The 22,947-nt window shown below is 43.7% G+C and overlaps 1 protein-coding gene across 2 annotated transcripts in view; it reads left to right on the plus strand.

Moving 5' to 3' along the window:
- Positions 1 to 4,968: 4,968 nt before the first annotated feature.
- spns2 (SPNS lysolipid transporter 2, sphingosine-1-phosphate) overlaps positions 4,969 to 22,947 on the plus strand; it is an 81,570-nt gene continuing 63,591 nt past the window's right edge. The window contains exon 1 of one of the 2 annotated variants that reach the window (XM_088012289.1): positions 4,969 to 5,748. In XM_088012289.1, coding sequence (XP_087868415.1) covers positions 5,514 to 5,748 — 235 coding nt within the window. In that variant the 5' untranslated portion in view covers positions 4,969 to 5,513. The remainder of the gene's footprint in view (positions 5,749 to 22,947) is intronic. The other variant, XM_088012291.1, reaches the window with a different exon arrangement.

Here is a 22,947-nt window from a genome sequence, read left to right on the forward strand (position 1 = left end):
TTATGAAGAACTAAGCACTCTTCTAGTGTTTTTCATGTGTTAAACTAAAGCAAAGTCTGTATATTTGCTTCGTTTAACCATTAGCTGTTCCCTAAAAAGAAGACAAAAGAGGAAAAAAAAAAAGGTCTGGAGGTTTCTGTGGGCTGGAAGTGGTGCAGACCGGAGGAACAGCTGATAGACACGCAGCTGACAGACACACGTGGCAGTGGGACATTTAAACTTTACTGGCAAAAGAAGGCGGACTTTTATCACGCTTTTCAGGCACTGCACCCGGCCAGCGATTAGCAGGTTATCTCCCATCCTGCACTGCAGGCCCGGGCCCTGCGCAGAGACAGGAAGGAAGGCCGGCACTGCGACTCGGTGCCTCTGAGCCACAGAGAAGAATACAGAGTCCTGGGCCCACCGAAGCCATTCTGCACCATGGAAAAGCAAACAGGATCCCACCGACATGAGCAGCATATCAAGCACAAGCCAAAGAAAGTGTTGTGCTGGGGGCAGCAGGGGGGGCTTCACAGAGGGAGACACGACCACGGCTCCCTCCTATAAGCCACCAGCCACTGCAACCCTGTCTACTCTCTTTCTGCGTTCTCTTGTTTTCTTGGCTACGTCTGCAGGATCGTTGTCTGGATTGCCCCGGTCGGGTTCAGGATCCACTTTTTGTGGTCCAATTCAGAGATCCAAAGGAAAGAGATTTCACAACGTCTTTGGGACGTAAGTGCATGATTGGTGAAACGGAGGAATTGTACAGATTCTGTCGAAAGAGGTTTCCCAGTATAATCTAAATCAAACAATGCAGCAGACTCACTCGGCGCATGCTAATGCGTTCCAAACTCACCCCTGATATCCTCTGAATGCCAAGCTGCTGCAGCCAGGCAGAGGCACCCAGCCGTCCAACTTTCTGATGCCAGCGTTTCGCCTCTCTCTCCTTTTCCTTGCATCTTTCTCTTTATCATGTTTCCATGTGCTTCTGACTGGGTTAGCTTATTGAACAAGGCTCATTTTTGGGGGCAAGTTTTGGTGAATGGCAAGAAACGCCCTTGGGATGGCTGTCACACGGCCTAACACACCAAAACACAATCGTACAAGACGGCTATAAAGCTACAACATTTTGTGTTCGTTCTGTCTTTCAGTTCAGCGTCATGACTCGGGGTTTATGAATTTGCTTTTTTTGGGCAGCTATTTGGTGCTGGGAATACTTCAAGAAATCCTTGGCCCCTCGCTAATGCAACGCAGGAACCCAAAGACATTGTTCTGTGAGACGAGAAATTACAATCCATCCATTGTCCACTTGTCGTTCTACTGGAAGGCTCAGCCCACTTGCACAATCACATGATAAATTAAACAATATAACTATTTTTATTTTAATTATGTATGGCCGTTTGAGAGTTTAACTTCAAAAAAAATTTCTTAGTAACCAATTTAACCAAAGATTCAGTCAGCCGGTGTTCTTATTCACTGTGTGTGATGATGAAAATACATGTTTATAGCTGTTGCGTTGTGATTAAATGTAAATGTATTGAAGTTAAGAACTGTCGTGAGGCTTGTGGTTCGGAAAGTTTCTATGTCGGATCAGGATTTTAAGCTTCTTAACCCTGCAGGCAATGGCATAAATCTTTCTTTGAGAAAAGATTTATGGCACCGTGCTAGATTTAGAAATGTGTCTTTAAGAGTTTCCGTTTTTTTTATTTTTAAAGTTTTAAAGTATTTCAAGTTTGACATGCATTCTAAGGAAAAAAGATTCTGGATCTAGAAATTATAAATGTATTATAGTATCCTGGATATTGTGCAAAAGTTACATGCTTCCATTTGATTAATATTTTTTTTTTTTTAAAGTGAGACGTTGTGTCTTAAATTTAGATCAAAACAAAACAGAACAATGAAAATGTAACTAAGCTTAGCAGAGAAAAGTAAATGTATTAATTTGTTGAAAACAGCAGCGTCATCAGTTCAGACGTGCGTGAAAAATCATGTCGTCATTATTTCCAATCCAAAGCATCTGGTGGTCGGTGGCCGCCTCTCCAATGGACTTTTGCAACCTGTTCCGTTCGGGAAACATTAATGCAGCTGATACAACTCTCCAAGGCATGGCGTCCATTAACCTGCCCTGCCTCAGCAGCACAACAGGCTCCAACGTCGATGGCGAGATGCGTAGCAACTCTCCTGATGTGCGTTTCCCTTAGCAACGCTTCTCAAATCCTCTCCACCAATTCTAACCAGCTTCTTCTGCTGTTGACTCGTGTTTTATGTCGCTTTATTATTATTATTATTATTATTATTATTATTATTATTATTATTATTATTATTATTATTATTATTATTATTATTTGGAGCTGGATAACTGAGGTCTGAAACTGGCTGTCAACAATTTATTCATTTAGCAAACAGTGACCTCTGTAGTTCACGGAAGAGCCAAAAGCCCGCCACCTCGTGCCGCACAACTGCGCGAGTACGTCCCATCATTTGAAGCAAGTCGGCCAGCCTGCCTGTGTATCATTCTGGCGCAAACAGCTTGATCCCAGTCTGATCCCGAAAGTACGGAGTCCTCCAGGGGACATGGGAAATTTTTTTTTCTTACGTCTCATGTCCTATGCTTTTATTTTGAAGTGCTTCCTTTTATTTTGAAGGAGGTTTGTGCCGCTTCTTTTCTTCTTCTTGACGTTTGTCGGTTGATCTGATTTCCGTTCGCTGTTTCGAGGCGGCGCGGGAGTCGTTGATGATGTGAGTAGTGACGTTAGTTGTGTTACATGAATAGGAGGATGTGAGGTATCACTTCTGACACTAGCGCTGCTTAGCTACTGGTGTATTTCTATAGTTTTTCATCGTCTGTTTTACTCTTACTGGTTGTGATGTAGTATTGAAACCATCTTTATATTTAACTGTTAGTCTTGGGATTTGGGCAGTTAGAGCCAGACTGATTCCAGGTGCTACTCTGCATCCTTCAAATTTAAACAGCACTTTACGAAGGGATTTAATGCTGATGTTTTAGGTCTGTTTACTCACTCGTGTTAATTTTTATATTTATATTATCGCAGCAGTAAGTTGGAACTCGATTTATTTATTATTTCTGCCATTTCAGAAGCCGCTTCACTATGTATGCACCGTTGTAAATGACAGTTCTTCAGTAAACCCATTTAAACATCTGATGACCAGCGTGTTTCCTGACCGAAGCCCTGGAGCCCCGTATCATCACACTTCCTCCACCAAAAATCAATCATGTTTGTTATCTAAGGGAGAGAAATTTATGAGATTTCTTGCCAAAAAAAAAAAAAAAAGTCTGCCAAGCACAAATTTCCTCACTTCTTCTTGTGCTATATTTGTTTTGGGTCTTTTTTAATAATCAAATTAATCAATTTTAGTCAAAAAATGTCAAAACTTTGTAAGAATTACTTAACATTTTCGCTAGTTTTTTATTTTTATTTTTTATTTTACCATTTTTCTCTAATGCACAACCCTTTCGAGAACCAAACACAAATTAAATTCGGCAACAGTATTTTGTCCGGCTCCTTTGTTGACTCACTGACCCCGCTGCGCTGCATTTGTTGATCTGATCACTCTGTGCAGATGCTCTTATCTTTTGTGCAAACAGCTTTGCAATGCGAGCAGTGCAGGAAATCCCACAGAAAACCAGGATATTGAAGTTGATAAGCAGTCCTGATTCCACTATCAAATTGGAAACATTGTGATACCCTGGTTTTAACTCTGGACTCGTAGACCGATTCCACCCGTGGATGTAGCAGACAAAAAAAAGGGGATGTTGAAGGTTTGATTTTAGCTTGAACATAAATGCAGGAATAGATAACAACATAATGGAGCCTTATTAAGATATTCCTCAGACTATCGTGAATGTCGCTAGGAAAATCTAAAAACATCGCCCAGAATGGGTTTTAAGAAAAACTTAAAACAACAGTGAAATGGATGGTTCTCACAGGTGTAGTTTACAACTTTTTAATGCAGACTACCTGTCAGCTGCACTTCTGTCTGAGCAAAAGAACAAAACAAAACAAACTCAGTTACTGCAGGCTTTAACCTGATGTTTCGCCCGGTCTTTTACCATGTGCTAACATTTATTTATTCACACCAAACGAGCTGTGGATCCCATCTTTTCATGGGGAAAGTAATCGTACACTAATGGTGTTCCACGGTGCTTTTTACTGCTTTGTCTCTGATCTAGATGAAGCCTTCATTTTAATCCACTTTGTGACCCAGCAGTGATGTTTAGAGCTGAATGGGGAATGATCTCATCCTGCCCATCAGGAGGATCCAATCCCTTGTTGTTGTTTTTTTTTTGGTGCTGCTAACTTGTTCATATTTGCATGTGGTTCTCTTTGACGTTTTGTTAAGATTCCTCTCCAACAAGGCTATATTCTTTGTAAGGTGAAATGTACAGGTGGACGTCTGTCCTATAAAATAGGAACAGCCAGTCCAGTAATTTCTTTGCCTGCTTGTCCACTCCACCGAGACTTTTGCTCCAACCAACTGTGAGCTTTTCAGGGGTGTTTTTCATCAAACTGTAGCTCCCAAAAAGCTGATCCCATCTCTTAAAGGGGCAGATCAAATTAGACAAAACAACACCACTAAGATACACATTCAACTGTCATGATTTTTTTTTTTTTTACAAAGAGAGGTAGATTACTATACTAGTAATCAATAATACAAAAAATAAGGTTTTAGAGTGGTTTTGTCAATTTTTTTTAAAACTAAAATCAGATTGACCTTGAACATGTTGTTCATGCTGAGACAAATAAATAAAAGACAAAAAAAAGGTTTTGGAATGGCCTAATCAAAGTCATTTCTAAAATGAAATCATTTGAAAACTGAATTTTGCAAACTCATGTTTCTTTGTCTGATAAAAAAAAATGCATGAGGAGGCCAGAAACTTATTTATTTCACTATAAATTTTACATTTTATGAAATTCTAATTTACTGAGTCGCAGCTCCGTGACGTCTGTGACCTACTTCAGTTATTCAGCAGCCTGCTAATAAAAGGAACCCTCAATACATTGAAAACCGTCATTTAATTGTGAAATACGGTGTGGGCTTCTAGCAGATGAGGAAAAATGAAATGACTTCCGGGTTGTTTAACACTGCCGAGAAAAACCACACCACTGTCATGCCGATGTCCCAGCAGCATCCCCGGGAATCAGGTGCAACACCATCCGCAGCCAGAACAGGGGAGGAGCTATCAGAGCCAGGTCACACCCCTCCACTACAGCGCTTCACCCGAGAGAGAGAGACGGAGAGAGAGAGAGACGGAGAGAGAAACTAAGGAGCGCTCAACCGTCCGCCACCGTCCACAACCAGAAAAATATGATCCGGACCCGATCCTGCGCTTCTCCCACGAAGACAACACCTGATCTCAGCCGAACCCAGTGACCACCGCTCGGCGTTTGCTCTGCCCTGCTTAACTATTTTTAATTTTTTAATTTTTTTTTCTCACACCGTCTCTCTCTCTCTCACTCACACACGCACACACTCTTTGCGTGTCTCCGGTGGATCTTCCGTGCCAGAAAATCATGTGCGTGGAGAGCGATGGATGCGAGATCGAGGGCTGTAGCAGTTCGGACGAGGTGCGCACGCTGTCGGGCAGCATGAGCCCCGGACTGATGCCCAGCCCGGACCTTCACTCCTGCAAACCGGGCCAGAAATTCCGCGCCGCGCTGCTCCGGTGCCGCCGCACACCGGCTGTCGCTGCGGGAGTCCTCAGCTTTGGGAACGTCCTCAATTACATGGACAGATCCACAGTGGCTGGTAAGAGATCTGATTTATTACTTCTTTTTGTTTTAGACACTTAGTATATGATATTGAGCTTGCATCAGGTTTCCCTTATGTGAAGGGAGTAGATTTTTTTTTTCTTCTTTTTTAGTTTATTCGCTATAGTGATTGCGCTCTAATTGGTCAGTGAGCGGCTCTCCATGCGCAACCAGCTTCACCTCAGCAGAGACGGGCGGAACAATGGGCCATCCCCTGTTTTGGTGCCTGTCTTGTAGCTGCAGAGTGGCTGATTGAATCAAACAGATACGCGCCCTCCTTATCGCTCAACAAAACGTCCGAGAGTAAAGATTTGTTTTTGTGACAAACTGGATGTCAGATGATTGGAAATCGATCAATTAAGGCGATCAGCTCTCCGACCGCCCCGACTGCATGCTTTCACACCGTTAGGAACCACTGTGTGTGTGTGTGTGTGTGTGTGTGTGTGTGTGTGTGTGTGTGTGTGTGTGTGTGTGTGTGTGTGTGTGCATGTGTAGGTGTGTGTGTGTGTGTGTGGGCTCATCTTTCAGACTGCTTTCATCCGCCGGCAACATGACAGTAAATCACGATTCCCCGTTTGTTTCTTTGGAGACATGAATGATGAGATTTGATGTTTCTATAAATCCGGCCTGTCCTCCTTCAGGTTTAGTGGATTGTCTTACTTTTCGTAGACTTCAGAATAAACTTCTCACGACAGACGCTTTTCGAATTGTTTGCCCTTGTTGTTATAATTTACATCAGATTTCCAGCTCACTGCTTGGACAGCAATCCGCTGATGTTGTTGGGTTGAATATTAATGCTTGTGATGGGCGAAGCGTGGCGCTGATTGGGTTAAAAATACTGCTGCAGCATCAGTGCATGGCTGTTCTGTGCAAAGGCACGCTCCCTTGGTTAAAGTGCAAACATATTATTCACTGACTTATTAACTGGAATTGTGTATCCATGGGATCAATTTACCACGTTAAACCTTGTCGACATCTTGTAATTACTTACAGCCATAAACGTTGATGTGTTTGTCAAGATTTGATGCGATAGATTCAACACGGACGTCTAGAAATTCGATTTTTGGTCCGTTTCTCTTCATGAAACAGTTCAATCCCAGTCGGATTGGCCTGTGAAGGACTCATTTTCATGTCTTGCCACAGAGTTTCAATGGAATCGAGGTCTGAACTTTGATTGGGCCACTGTGACGCGTGAATATGCTTTGGTGTAACCCCATTTCGTCGTAACTCTGGCAGTATGTTCCAAATCCAGTGTAGCGTGTAATCCTTCTCCCAAAGAAGAAGAGGAAAAAAAAAACATTCCCACAGCATCATACTGCCACCACCACAGAGGGGACGGTTTATTCAGTGTTACTTTTCCGGCACCTTGCATGTGGGTGAAAAACCATGACGTTTTTCTCCCCTGACCAGATACCTCAACGTGTTTGTTGTGTGAGGGGCGTCGAACTTGTTTTCATTTTGGGACTTATTAAAATCCAGAATGTCCAAAAAGGTGTAGCAAAACGTACTGAAAAAGCCCCTTTAAGAAACGGTTAAAAATAATAATAAGTGGCTCTCTCTGCATTCAGTCCTTAAAATAAAAATATCAAACATATTTTCACATTGACGTCATTTGCAAGTGTATAGATACAAACGGCTTTGATTTGATTGATAACATTTAAACACACAACTGTTATCTTGAAGGTTTTGGTTTAGTTTTGTCCTAATTTACTCTTGAATTGTGGTCGGATGGGGGCTGGGGCCTCAACAAAAAAAAAAAGAAAACTCCTTCCAGAGGCCACAAATAGTCAAGTTTGACACTCGGGCTGTAATTGGAGGGTTTCTCCACTGTCGGCTCTGGCAGAACCAGGAAACGTCAATCAGACACTCTGGAAAATCTGCACACTTTGGACAGCTGCACGCCTTCAGCTCATCATCCCGAAGGCTTCGGGTCCGGCCCGTCGACCGAACTGCGCCTGAGCGAAGCCTCGGGCGTCTGAACGGTCATTTTATCAAGAACGCCGGGAATGCGTGCGCATGCAGTAGCCTGCTGTCTAATCTTAGCATCTCTGAGCACCGCTCAGTCACAGAAGAAACAAACAGAACCCTCCTCAGTCGAGGAGGATGAGTCAGTGGCCGCTCTACAGGAGCAAATTTGTCCTCCTATTTCCTTACACCTCCTCACGCTTTGATCAGAGGAAAGCCCTCATTAAGCCCCCAAAAGCAGCCGTCGTTTTCATCATGAGCCCGCTTCTGCGGTGGAGGGAAAATCCCCCCCCGGACGTCAGCGGGGACGAGGACGCGATATGAGGGAAGGGTGGGAACAGGGAGCAGGGCCAGGGAGCGTGGTGGACAGGGGCGTGTCTAGATTTATTTTTCTCAGGAGGGCCAGGCAGTGCCACAAACGGCACAACGGTGGCTCACTAAAAATGCAATTCCATCTAAATTAGACCTCTGACCCTGCTCCGTTTTTGTTCAGATTTTGTGAAGACGCTGCGCTCATGTCTCCTTCAGAGTTTTTTTTATGTCGTATTCTTCAGCAGTTCTTGGTGCGGCGCCACCACAGGCCAACGAGGGGGAGGAGAGATTTTGTATTGTTTGACTCAGTGCTTTGTGAAGGCGAACAGCAGCAGCTAAAAATGAAACAAATGTTGCAATTTTGATCCCCAATCGAACCGAGTCGATACTGGACTAGTCTTACATTACAATCAACAGCAGTGGAAATAATAAAACTATTTATTTACCTACCCAAACAAAACACATGGATCTGTTAGCTACTGTGCAGAGGATTTGTTTGTACAGTGACTCAGGCCACTGGCTAATTTTTCTAGTCACACGATTAGCCTGCTTGGCTTAGCATAGCTTAACTGCATGCAGCTCTTTATCAACTTAAAATCAACATTATCAAACCATCGTAGGCTAAAAATGGCAAGCAACTGTTTACTTACCTCCTTTTCTTCTTTGTGAAAAGTTTTTAATAAAAAGTATTAATGGCGGTTCTAAGACAACAAAAGGAGCATTTATGTCACAAAATGCTCCTATGATATGAACAAACTGACTGACAGCTCAGGTGGGGGTGACCAGGCAGGGCGGCCAATCACACTTCAAGGGTAGCTGGTTTCCACACCTCCCAGCTAGACGTGGGGTCAAAGGGAGGTGGGGAAGATGATGGATGCTGCAACTTGGCCTTGTGCGGAGAGACCGTGCGCAGTGGTGTGGGCCGGCCGTGGGGGTCTCCTCCCCAAACGCCGCCACCTGAATGCTGCTGGGCCGTTTTTTTTTTTGCATTATGTATGGGCAGCATGTGCATCCGGCCAGCACACACACAGAGGCGACTACCAGCAGCCGCGTGTGTATCCAACAGCAGCTAATGCACACAAAACATCATCTGCAGCATTTTCCCCTCCTCCTCGAGCGTTTTTGCTGCAGCGTGAGCCGTGCTGCAGCAGTAATTAGCCAGCTCCAAACGTGCGCACGTGTGTGGCTTCGATTTCTTTTGTTTCTCCCCAACCTGCCTCCTACTACTTCTCCCGCTCTCCGGATGCAGGTACCTGGAGCACCTACCCCGTCCCATAGATCTTAATGTCAATTAAGCAGGGATGAGTGCACACACACACACACACACACACGCACTCAAAAACGAAGACTCTCCAGTGCATTTCAAGAGTGGCTGAATGCATGATGGGACGTGTGAGGGGAGGGGCCGGCTGCTGCAGTGGCAAGCGGACTCTGAATGCTGGCAGAGCTGAACCAGAGCGATGAACCCCCCCACCCCCACATCCCCATCATTACAACATCAGCATCAAAAGGTCTTTGTACCAGCAGCCTTTAGTGTAGTGTGTGGGGATCACTGAAGCATTGTCACAGAGACACTCGGTGACCATTCTGGAGAGCACGGCCATTCTGAGCCACAACAATGATGGGAAAATTGCACCTACCAGTGTTGGGCAGCGGCGCCATGACTTGGATCTTTAAAGCTGCCGTCCGGACTTTTCTGTGAACTCGGTTAAACTCAGTGTCAGCTGTACAGCAACATGGCATGTCAGGTTTTTTTTTTTTTTTCTGTTGTAAATTGTTACTTAATCAAGATGAAATCTACCCTTTCCAAAGGAAGCCTCTGGTGACATCATCAAAGGGCGCCAAAAAGGCACGAGGCAACCAGTTTTCCTCTTTATTTGCGTGTTTTCATTCTAATCCCTTCTTCAAATGTGTAACTGTGCTTTGAGGCGAAATGTTTGGGACGTGAGGGAGAATGTTGGGTCAAATGTTTGATAAAATTTGGCAAAATTGCCTCTTTTGATGTCATCGACTCAAATGCAAACAAAGCAGAATTGGGAACTGTTTTTTTCAGCGGCCGTTTAAATAATTATTGTTTCAGATCCAGTAGTGGGAATCCAGCTGTGTTTTTTATTGTCAGCGCACTTTTTTTTTTTTTTTTAGGAAAAAAAAACACACACACACAACAGGATTGTGCCTTTAATCCCTCATGACAGAGATAATGCGACACACACACTGCAGATATCCAGTGATTCAAATACGTCACTCAGCCATGATAGTGGTTTAGGAACCACAAAAGAGCAAAGTCACAATGCCCCCTTTTTCTTTTTTCCCCTGTCTTTTTTCTTTTTTTAAACCAGAGGTTGTTTTGAACTGGTTCTGGATGGATTTACTGCCAATATGCTTTGTGTCAAGACTTTGGGACACACTTTTATGAGAGAGGGGAGCAGCAGCTTCAAAACATTGTAATTATTTGAGAGCTAAGCTGCCGCTTACGGAGGCTGGGAGATCTCAGGGTGGCGCTAGTAAGGAGAAAAACAAAATCTGCATCGCATTTGATCATAAATTCTGACAAATTACAGATTCATGCAGAGCATCGTGTGAGCCGCCTACTTCTAACATGGCTTTCTTTCTTTTTTTTTCTTTTGTAAATATCTGGCTGCTTGCTGTAATGTAGCGCGGTGAGCTTCGGTCATCAACAGGCTGGGAAAGCTTCAGATTTCCTCACTTTCCACTGGTTGCTGTTGTGGAGTTTGGCCTTTACGCAGAGATCTGGTTTTGCTCAGACACACTTACTGTAATGGGCCAAATCCAAGTGTGGACAGCTGCAAAAGAGACCACTGTTGGGTTTCAGGAACAGTGAAGGAGGCCGGGAATGAAAGCCACAAGCTCTGAGTCGGACTTCAGGCTCGGGTCGGTCTGAGCATCAAACTAACCCGTGGAGAGGGGAGGCGATTCACAGCCGTCTGCGATGCAGATGAGGCAGAAACGGGGGACGTCCGAGGTCAATCGCTTCCGTTCTTGCCCCGTTTTCAAAACATGTTGAGGAAAAGACGCGGAGGGATGAGCTACGGTGGCCCGGATGGGTCACCCAAAAGAAGCCGCCGCGGCCCACAGCCACGTATATCCCTGTTGTCTAAGAGCTCTGAGGTTTATGTGTGTTTAATTTAATTTGAGGTGGCTTTGAAACCTTAAATCCTGGAGTTGGTCCCTTCAGCAGACAGTCCAGGCTCCTCGACAGCTTATCATAAAGCGGGGATTAGCTGCTTTTTTTTTTTTTACTTAGGAGAATATGAGGACACGAGAGGCAGACATGCTGCACTTAAAGTTATTTGCTGCTTAAGTAAATAAGCCCCGATGCGCGTCAAATCTCGCCGCCGCCTCGCCCGCCTGCCGACCCGAGAGGCAGTTTGCGGGGCACCGACTGCTGCCTAATCTCTGCTGGCAGGAAATATTGGGGGAGTAGCAAATTAACACTTGTGCTGGCATGTTAAGATGAATTGTTTTCACTTTAGGAATACCTCGAAAACGCACAGTCACACTCTGCGGGACGCTTGAGGGGCCATTGCATGCGAACCTGTGGCGTCTTACCTTTAGAGACAGATGAGTCCGCGGTTGTAATCCTCTTAAGACAAGCTCTTTTGTAAGTGCTTGTAAAAGAAAAGAAAAAAAAATCAGTTATCTATCCTGTCTGACCGGCTAGTCAGATTAATTCCTATTACCGACTATTAAGTCGGTGTTTACATCGGCGATATGGACTTGGAATTTTATTGCGATATTTTGTGGTAATATAGTGAGTGAGTATCATGATTGAAAAATGTAATTACTTATTTTTTTAGGTAACTGTATGGCTGTGACTGCAAATATTGTTCCTGAAAAACATTCTCGTCTGAAATAGGTTTCTTCTGGATGCCACTTACTTTTAAAAAAAAAAAGTGATTTATATCACTAAGCTGCACAGAGTAATGGCAATTTGTCATATTTTGGAATTTACTTGTAATTATTGAGGCATTGGTGGAGTAAGGCATGGAAAAATAAGTAGCAAAAATTATATTTTTCTTAATTTAACACCAATAACATTTTTTTCCTTAAATTTCTTCTTTTTCACAATAGGATTAACAATACGATAAACGCCGACTGCTAGTCTGTGTTGCACTTGCATTAACCCACACACCATACCACAGCATACCAAACAAAATATTCAGTTTTGTTCTCGTCTGATCAACACAACTGGGTCTAAATCGCCCAGCTGGATTTAGACCCGAGTTTAGTTTTGTTTTGAAGCGTTTAAATCTAACAGCTTCACCTCCATTTTTAAGGTTTTTATTTGTAAAAAAAAAAAAAAAAATCTTGGTCTATCACATAAGATCGCAAGAAAAAATACCTGGCAGTTTGTAGGTGTAATGTGACAAAAATGTAGAAAGATTCTTGTGCTTTTCCTGGCTGCTGTCTGGTTGCAGACTACGCTGGTGTAGCAGAGATCCCTAAGCGAGACACTTCCTCTACTTTCAGTTCCACTGAGACCACAGAAGAAGAGAAGTTAAGGCGGCGTAGGTGTTCGTCGGGGAAATTTGTGAATAAATCAGATCGACTGTGATCCAAAAGTAGATAATGACGCTACTGTGTGACACCCCCATTATTTCCTTTTTTGTATGTGCCGTTAGAAACATAACATGTCGGATCCTCTCGGTAACACGAAGCTCTGAATGTAACAGAGGGTTTTTGGAGAAGTGTGAGAGGTTGGGCCCTGCTGGAGCTGCTTTGGGGGTTTCACCCGTCACTCTTTTCCCCAATTTCACCCTCTCTTGTTTTATAGCGTTCACATTAAAGGCCCTCCGCCCCCGCAAACAACAGCTGAGACATTAAAAAGATGGAGGGGGGCCTCTAGTAATTTACTTTATATGGTTGCCTTGCCCTTTTTTTTCCATTTGCAGTTTGGCAAAAAAGAAAGAAAAAAAACCTAAAATTCTCTTTAGCTATTTTTTTCCTACTGTACTTAAGTGCTTATTATTTCACTTTTTTTTTTTTTTTTACCAACAGCAAAAACAAACAAAAAAAGGCCATATTTGTTAAAGTGAGAGTCTTTAAAACTGACATGACTTCCTACCAGTTGGACCTTTTCCAGACTGGTTTCCCACAGATATCCCACTGATCTCTTTATGTTCGTAACCTAGCGTGCCGCCACTGTGAGAAAACAGTCTGTGTGTTCTTTAGGCTCCGATTTAGCAGACGTCTGTAATAGTAACCGGTGGAATTAGGCAGAACTTCTTCCTGGGCCCTTTCATGTGGCTGCTCCAGATTTTGCCATCAAGCAGAGGCGCTTTCCATCGCAGCAGCTTTTCACCCCGTGACCCTCGGCTGCCATAAAAGCAGCGCTTCCTGGCTTCGTTGACGGTCACTTCGAGACCGCCGCCGCTGCCGCTGCCGTTGTTGTTACGGCTGCTGTTTTCTCCTTTAAGGTCGTCGCAGTTCTGAGGGGCTCTCTACACGTTACATCGTGTTAAGAGAATAATTTGCGGAACACACAGCAGACTGACTGAGGGGCAAATGAGGCAAAAAGTCCTTTCCAGCACACACACACACAAAAAGATGCCACTGTTCCTCTTTGGTAATTCAAAAGGTCCCACCGGAGATGTTGACAGAGCTATATTAGCGTGTGCTAACACACCACATACCAACAGCATGGATTCATCTGAGCAACCTCAGTGTTGTTGGTAACCGCAGGGCTTTGCACATGGCGATTTGGTTCCTTGGCTGCCTTTTTAAAGGGATATTAATGCAAAATCACAAACAACCGCACGTGAGCGCGACGCCGCCTTCTCTGTTCACACTACTGCATCCATTTATTTAATAATATAGGATGATATGCTGCTTTTAGTCTTTCAGTTTCATAGAAATGTCTCTTCAGCATCAGACTGGTGGCTTTATGGAACGTTGTGGTGCCAGGAGACGGACACAGGCTGCGTACTTTAACCTTTTCTCCACCCAAAAAATGACCGCAGCGTGAGATTATCCCCAATTATCTGTCAAGGAGTGCATTCTCAAACTTTGTCTTATTTAGGCTGAACTTAAAGTGGACCTATTATGCAAAATTCCACAAGTTGAATGTTTTTGCACTTTCATTTGGGCCTCTACTGCTTCTAAAAACAATCCAAGTACTACAGAAAAAAAAAAACAACAACACTGTCGGTTTTTGGCAAAAAGTTTTCTGGTGTCTGGAAAATGAGCTGTTTAAAAAAAACTCCTTGACTGTTAAGACACCTTCGATGGACGATGGATACTAGCCAAGTGTTTTTTTGTCGAGTTGCAGAATTCTTGCTGTTTGTGCAGGAGGCTCCACTTCTGCTTTTCAAAGATATACAGTTACATGATTGTGCAAAAAAAAAAAAAAAATAAAATAAATAAATAAATAAATAAATGTACGAACATGTTTAGTATTTAGTATCATAGACCAACCGTAACCTGTTCAAGGAAGCATAATAAGGCAAAAGGCTTTAATAAATATGCAAAGCTGGAATATTTAAATGTATTTAATGAGCATGTTCATTTTAAGGTATTTCCCTGCCGATCATTGACAACTGATAAAGGGGAAATCGTCCAGTTTGGCTGATTGGCTTAATGACTGCAGTAAGACAGCTATGAAAAAGTTGTAGTTGTGAGTGTTGATTATAGCACAGGGATTGTTCAACAGAAATCCAGCGTTAGGCAGCAACTCGTTTTATGCCGCATGGACGAACTGTTCATTATCTTTTAGTTTAAATATTTAGATTTGATGTAATTTGTACTTGCTTTTTCTGATGAGTCCACATGTCAGTGCTTCCTCAAGTCCCCCGCTGATCTCTGACATGTGAGGTAAGTGTTAGTCTGGTAATCACTGACCTCTCCTTTGTCATGACAGGAGTGTGTGTGTGTGTGTGTGTGTTGATATAAAGAGAGGGAGGATGTGTTTCCTTTACTTTAAAGAGTTTGCTTTAGGATTACAGCATCCCAGATGATCACAGAGTATACAAAGATCAATCCCCGAGTTTTTTTTTTTCCCTCCTTCTTTTTTAAATCTCTTTAAATAACGTTGGAGTGACATGACGAGCGGAGGCTGAGGGATTGTCCCCAGCGCTCATGTTCCAAGTTTACACTCCATCCCTCCCTTCCTGGGAGGGCTGCAGTGGGTCATTGTCTGCAAAGATTAGAGAGCTTTCCTGGAGAAAATGTCAAAATTGGTCTCTTCGTGCAGACGGGAAGATTGCAGGAAGGAAGCGCGGCAGATTTGTTGGACAGTTTGTTGACTTCGACGTGCTTTCCTAAACAAGCACCTACCTCATCCCTTCCTAAAAGATAAGAAAACGTTCTCTCCCTGGATTCCATCGTTAATCAACACCGCGCTGATAATATAAAAGATATCTTTTGGATTGTTGACGTAAGACATTGGCATAAACAACAGTATATATATATATATATAAGTATATATATATATATATATATATATATATATATATATATATATATATATATATATATATATATATATATATATATATATAATTTTTTTTTTTTCCTTCTACACAGACTTTGTTTATCTTTCCTCCAGCGCCCCTTGACATTCACATCTATTTCAGCACAACAACAGAACTTCTCTGCGTGGTGAAGGTCAGACTCGGTGCTTCCCCCGAGCCCCGGGGTTCTGCTCAGACTGCTGATATGTGCGATGAAGGAATGGAAACGGCAGACTGCGTAATCCGTGCCTGTATCCATGGGAACCCACATAGCGAATATCGATCAACAGAGAATCAGGGCAGGCTCCGCCCCGTCCCGAGATGAGCTGAAATTGAATTTTTCTGGAAAATCTTCAGGTTTTTTTTCCCCTGTCGAGGATTTGGGCTCTGATGTCGACCCTTCCTTGCAGTTTGAGTCGTGCCCAGCGGCTGTGAAGGCAGACCCACACAGCTCGGAGTAATATTAGCCCTCAGCTCCTGAAGGTTCCGACCGCTGCTGGAATAATATTTTTGAAGTGTGTATTCACAGCGGCTCCTATATTTGAGAAAGCCTTCCGTTCTGGAAGCAAAATTTAATCTTTTCCTCAATTAGAGCCAAAGCTGGAGCTCAGCAGGAGGGGCCGGGGGGAGGAGCCGTAAATCCTCATATATATCCATCAGTCAAAGCATGAATAATCTCCTGTTTGTTTTTGGGCCTCGCCACATATTTCATCACCAGCTATTGTTTTGACTCGATGCGTCGGTGTCTGTCATGCCGTCGGCGGGGTTTTCATTGCCCCGCTTAGCGCACGTCTCGGTTTGGAAGAAGCGGGTCTGAATGAGGCCGCTGACCTCTGTCAGAGTCTCAGATCTTCCTGTTAATGGGCCGGGGTCAAAGGTGGGCTCGCACTCGCGCAGATGCACTTAAAGCGCTGGCTCTGTTTTTTTCTCTCTTCTATGAGAAAGTGTCGTCGATTTCAGTCCCCGAGACATTTCAGTTGTTGCAGCAAAGCAAAACAAAACAAAACAAAAAAAAAAAAAGGAAGGTTGCTATGCGCACACATCCAAAACACCGAAGGAAGCACATGTGTCATCACATTTTAATTGTGGTCATTGTTGCACCCTATAGATAAGTATATAATGGAGTTTTATTTGACAGCAACAACAGGAGAGCAGAAATCCCCTCCCAACATTTCATGTGTTAGGTTAATCCCACTGACTGACATCTGCTTGCTAATTGTGGATTACCTGAGGGTTGCAGAAGCTATCCGAGTTATTCTTGAGGGAAGATGGTGCGGTATGTGGAAGAAACGTTTAGAGACACAAAAAGAAAGGGAAAAAAAAAAGTTACCTTAAGGTGTTTTCCCACGCTAGGAGGAATTTACTTGTTTGCACACCCTATGTTTGCGTTTAGGCAAGACAGAAATGTCAGCGATGGAAAGGAATGCATCCCTATCAATAATCACGTAAATCTAAGAAACAACTAATCAGGTGAGACTTCAAAATCATGGTCAGTGTTTAATATACATGAGCCATTCAGAGACATGAGCTGTAAAACTACAATAATCTCTGAGTCACTTCAAGAATAAATACCGAACAAAATATTCCCTTCACCGTCTTTCTCTTCATACTTCAAAAATAAATTAATGAAAGTTTATTTCAAGTTTTTATGTGGATAAATGAGTACAAAAACATCATATTACTACTACTTTAGAAGCAGCTGGATCTTTTTAGCCTCGTTATTCTTCATTTGCGTGGCCAAAGCCCGGCAATTATCCCGAGGAGGGGAAAAAAGACATTTTGTACCCCTCTAAAGCTCAAATGAGCTGAAAATACTAAACATAGTCCATTTTGAGCCTTTTGTGCTTTGTGGGTTCCCGTAGAAGATCCCCAAAAAGACTCAAGTTGTGGTTAAATCAAGTGGAGGCCAGTTAAATAGTTGAGTCTGGTGTGTTATAAGTTACACAAAAAGTCTTTCGTGTAGCTATCTTACGCAGCCGCCTAAAACTGTGGAAAAACATTCCAGCCAGACAAGAGCTAACGCTAACAGCGACTCTGAAAAGATGATTGTATTTAGCCGGCTATTATTTAAATAACCGGGTTTATCTGCTTTATTGCAGAGAGAGAGAGAGACAGCGGTGTTTCTTCTAATAATTAAACCTGCCTCGTGGAAAACGGATAGCATTAAACGGGCTTGTTGTCAAAGGCGCTCTCTGGCCGGGAGCAGGATGTTTCAGTAGCTGCTGTAAACCCGGAGCGAAACCAGAGGAGAAATGAAATCTCATTAAAAACACTACATAATGACTTTAATCCTCCGCGCTGTTATGTAAAAGGCAGTGGGATTACTGACGAACACACACGTGCTGACGCCGGCTGCGTGCTTGATGCTAGCATGTGCGCGGACATATTTATAGCCGAGCTTGTCCTGATACAGGTTCAAAAACATGCAGAAATAGTTTTATTTGTTGTGTTTTAAAGGACGTATTAGGGGAATTTAGGAATAACTGATGGTTATATGGGTCAGATTATCATCTTATTCAGGTTTTAGGGTTTGTTTTGCAAATGTTAGCATTACTTCTCCCTCAAACTGGCCTATACTCACAAGTATTCTTCCAATATAAGCTATAAGCCTGTGGAGTTTATTTGCCTCTGAACTGAATATAAATCCCATTTTCTGGGCGCTGATGCAAACTTGACCGCCTTGCCGCTTCTCTGATGTGTCGATCCGCCCGCCATTTGGTGCCTCTTTCTCTCTCCTTATCCAATGATTATCTCTGGTTAACGTGTCCAGGTCTGAGGAATCCTCCCTAAATAACTCTCCTACAGCTCCAGGTCGGGTTCAGGTGCCGCTCAGTATTTATTCCTGGGAGACGCCGGTGCGAACGAGCGAAGCTCATGGTTATGCCGCCGCAATCAGACAGTCCCATCACATCTCAAACACCTTTGCTTCGCTTCACCGCATCTCTATCCAAAACATCTAATGCATTATCTCATCCGAACAAGTCGGGCTATAGCACCCTGGATGTATTATTGATGAGCTGTAGGTTCGGGTCTGCTTTACGGCGAATCCACAACAGCGCTATCAAATATTCAGCACGGATTGGCAGGGACTAACGCAAGCTTTTGATTAGTGATGGAAAATTAGCTGGACGAAAGAAAAGGGCTATTAAGTGAAGCTGTAAGGCTGGTAAAGCTAGAGGCCTTGAAATCGATTTAGCGTAATGAGTTCTTACAAAAGGTCAGGACGAGGCTCGGTTGCTGAAATATCCGCTCATCTTTTGAAGAGGTTTTCAGGTAAATAGATTATGATTTAAAGTGAGTTTTTTTCTTTTTCCTGTAGGTCTAGGTTTCATCAATGAATTAGTGGAATGAAAAATGACTCAAGATGTGCACTTCTAATAACAAATCGATTTATGATGACATTTAGCTGGAGGAACGTGGAGCAGTGTGTGTTTTATACCCCAAGAATCAAAACGCATTCCCACGTTCAGGAGTTATGACAGTTGGAAGGGCCTGGAGCTAGAAAAATATTGATCATTGTTAGGCCTGTCACGATAACAAATTTTGCTGGACGATTAATTGTCTAAAAAATTATTGCGATAAACGATAATATTGTTCCAAGACCTTTTGACACTGATTTAATGGAAAAGACTAATAATGCATGCGATTTCCTGCCATAGATAGATGCACTTTATTTTCAAAAGAACACATAACACTGGGACTGATAAATTAGATAAACAAAACAACCAAAAACAAAAATAAAATGGATTCTCAGTCTCCATTAACAAAAAACGTACTTGAAAAAACTAAACAACAAGCCAAAGTGGAAATAAATATTGCATTCAACAGAAAAAGTGCCAATTATGAAGTCTGTATATTATATTGGCCTTCAGTAGATTTAAATAGAGAAGATGGGCACATGCAGAGTAGTTCATACTACACGATTATTTGCCCCTATTTTCTCCTTATGACAATCTTAGATCGTTGGCCGATCTAAGATTGTCGCTGGTGATTTCGTAGCCGATCATCATGTAGTGTGATTTAGATCATCATGGCCGCTCCGATCTAAATCAGGGGTTTTCCCCGACTGGGAGATTAACGCAGCCTGTTGAATGTGACAGGTAAGAAAGCGCGGATTCGCCTCCTACTTTCTGAGGGGAAATTACGGAGGGGAATCCCAAACAGCTGACAGCGCACGGAGATTTGTGGAAACAACAATAATATTTATTCAATGTTTCGTGCAATGAATATAGAAATGACAAGGCGAGGAGTTGGAGCCAAATTGCTACCGCAGTTGGTAAACCCGGTAACTTTTCAGCTGTTCTTCGTTAACGTGACATAAATAGGTTATAATGATTTTCATTCAGTCAGGATTTTACGCTGACTCTAGCCACATGCATCACAGGTAAATTCTAGTAAAACACTGATTAATGCCTGATATTAAAATTAGTTAACTGGACTTGTAGCCATTATTTTGTGCCCATGTGGCTGGACACCACACGGCACGATCAAACCCGATTGAACCGTTATACCTAGGATTTCTTTCGGCTAATGTGTGATCTCAGGTTTTGAAAATTGGCTGACAGCAGGCCGACAACTCGTGTAGTGTGCGCTGGACATTACACTAAGGAAATGAGGAAGGGAGGGTCAGTGGAGAGCACCGGAGCTGAGCCTTTTTTCATTCAGTGTCATCAAAAGAAAGAAAAAAGGCAGGAAGAGACGATAAAGCCGATAATTAAAATGAGGTTGATAGGTTTAATTTATCATGCGATTAATTGATTTATCGTTTATCGTGACAGGCCTAAATTGTGTGTTTATGCGTTGATACATGCCTGGTCTTGTTCCTCTGGCTTCCATGGCACTTGTTCCATGTATACTTTATTATCTCCTCTTCTTGAAGATATATAAACATGTAGAAATCAAGAACAACCAGAATGTGCAGCAACGTCTGGCCTCAGGCAACGCACCAGGCGTGGACTGATAGTCTGGTTTGACTTTGTCAAAGTATTTGCATACTTTGGTTTTATCCTGCTGTTTCGAGTTGAAATGTGACAGTGTTATATGTAGAGTTCACACCAGGGCAATGTCTAAGCAGCTGAATTTGTTTGTCGTTTAATTAAAAGGGGGCTGAATTTGGTAAAAATTGACATGTTATGATGATATTCCCTCATCAAAAACATACCTGGCCTTGATTCTCTCATGCATGTTTGACAAATCCTTTACGTCTCCCCTGGCAATCATTCAGCTGAGCAAAACGCATTGGTTGGGCCTAGCCTTGGGCCCACCTTCAAGCATCTGAGGAACCATTAACTCACCCCACTCCACTCCTTCAGACTAGCCAGCAGGAATTAGCAAACACTTGGTGAATATCCCTGAAGGCGGATATTCAGAAAGAGACAGAGTTCTTAAAGCAACAGAGGCCCAATTTCAAGGCATGAAATTACAAAGTCAAATTTCCTTTAAGTCATATTTGATGTATATACAGCATTTTTACAAATGCTGTATATACAGCCCTTGTTTCAGCCCTGAGTTTGTTTCATCAGGGCTGAAACAAACTCAGCCCTGATGTAGCTGCTGACTGCTATTCATAGTCACTTAGTCTTTAAGTCAGTTGAGCAGCAGTGTGCAGCAAGAGGTGACAGAGGAGAAAACTCTTAGTTTTTCTGGCACTTTCTCCAACACCTCATGAAAAGGAGAAGAACATTCTGATGCAAAACTATATTCACCTTGGCTGCTCATACGGTTGCTCAGCAACTGGCGATCAGCTGGGCACCTTTCATCTAAATAATGTAGCAGCTTTGTTTTCCAGTCTCGGGACACGCTCCCTTACCAGCATGTCCCGAGACTCATCCCCACCAGACAGAGGGGGAATCCATCCTCTTGCATGAACTCTGAAGCCCTCCCATGCGGACGGCTGCGTTTCCCAGACATCTGCAGCACGTTTCCTTTCTGTGTGGCAGGCGAAGGAAGCGGAATGGAAAAACTGCTCCCTCCGCCCACTGTGTAGCCACATGGCAAAGGGAGGAGAGCAGTCGGTCAGGAGCCCGCCGGCCGCGGTCGGGCATATTTGTGGTCGGCTTTCTCCTCGACTTCAGTCTGAAGCTCGGGCCTGCCTCCGCTCGCTCCTTCTCAGGCGCTCGAATCGCTTCCCCACCAAAAAAAAAAAAAAAAAATGTCCGGGATTACAATCAGAAAGGCAGCGCTTTCTCCTCACTCATTATGTTTCCCCTGCCTCCCTCCCTTGCCTGCCAGACTCTATTTATACTGACTGGGGCGACTCACAAAAAAGGGAGCACCCCCTTTTCTAGCAGGAGAGGATTTGGCCCACATCAGCAGGAGCGGTTCACCGCTGTTCGGCACTCTCTGGCCAGAATGAATGACTTCCATCCATTGGCTTGTGAAACCAGGGGAAAGGGGGAACAATCAGACATATATACCAAACAATGGAAGCAAAAAAAAAAAAGAAGAGCTTTGAGGGAAACAAACTCAGCCCTGATGTAGCTGCTGACTGCTATTCTCTGCGTCCGTTCAGGGTCTCTCTCTTGAACTGGATTCTCCTCTTCCTCTTAGCCTAGTTTCTCTGAACAGAAATAGATGCAATAGAAGCTGCAGATCCCAACAGGTCTCTGTTGGGGGGAGGGGGGAGGGGGTGGAAATGAAACCTGCCCTCTCGCCAGCTTCTGGAGGGCCTGTCTGCGTGTCGGTCTGGGTTGGCTGTGTTTGTTGTCTCATGCCTTCATTTGGATTTATTTCGCCGCCTCCGCCACCTCAACAGTAAATCAACAGTTTGGGTCCCAGTCACAAAAAGTACTATTCATATCTCCGAATGATCAGCGACCATTCATTTGCTCTGAATGTGCCATTTGTGGCACGGGCAACGCGCGAGCTGCGATTTGAGTCATTTCTTCTCCATCTCTGCCGCTCATAAAGGCAGACTTTATGAGCGGGTGGGATAAGCGCGAGCCGCCCGGCCGGCCGGCCGGCCTCCTTTCTGTTTTTAACTGCGACGTGCCGCCGCTGCTGCTGCTGCTGCTGCGCGCGCACGTACGTACGCACGCGAACGCTCCGGCTCTCGCGCGCACCAATCGTTTCGTGAAAGAGGGCTTTAAGTGTTACAGATGACGAAAACCTGGCTGACGTCACAAAAATAGGTCAATGGGAGCAGTTTAAACACCTCGTCAGTAGTCCCCCCCCCATCTTTAGTCTGAGCCGGTGGAGTGGGAGGCATGTGAGGGGAAGGGAAGGGAAGGGAAGGGAAGGGAGTGGCCTGCCGCTGGGCGCTGAGCACCTTGACTGAAGGTAGCAGCAGCAGCAGGTGTTTGCGTGAGCCGTCAGGAAGAGCCGCATTCCTGGGATGTTTCCCCTCATTCGGCGTCGCGCCGAGCCGAGCCGCGACGGCTCAGAAGCTCACTGGTGTTTCTCAATTACAGTTCACTGCGAAGCTACTTCGGAGCCTTTGAGCTTTTTTTTTT

The sequence above is a fragment of the Poecilia mexicana genome, unplaced genomic scaffold, assembly GCF_051168715.1.
Source record: "Poecilia mexicana isolate PSO_F unplaced genomic scaffold, ASM5116871v1 scaffold_14, whole genome shotgun sequence".
Taxonomy (NCBI): domain Eukaryota; kingdom Metazoa; phylum Chordata; class Actinopteri; order Cyprinodontiformes; family Poeciliidae; genus Poecilia; species Poecilia mexicana.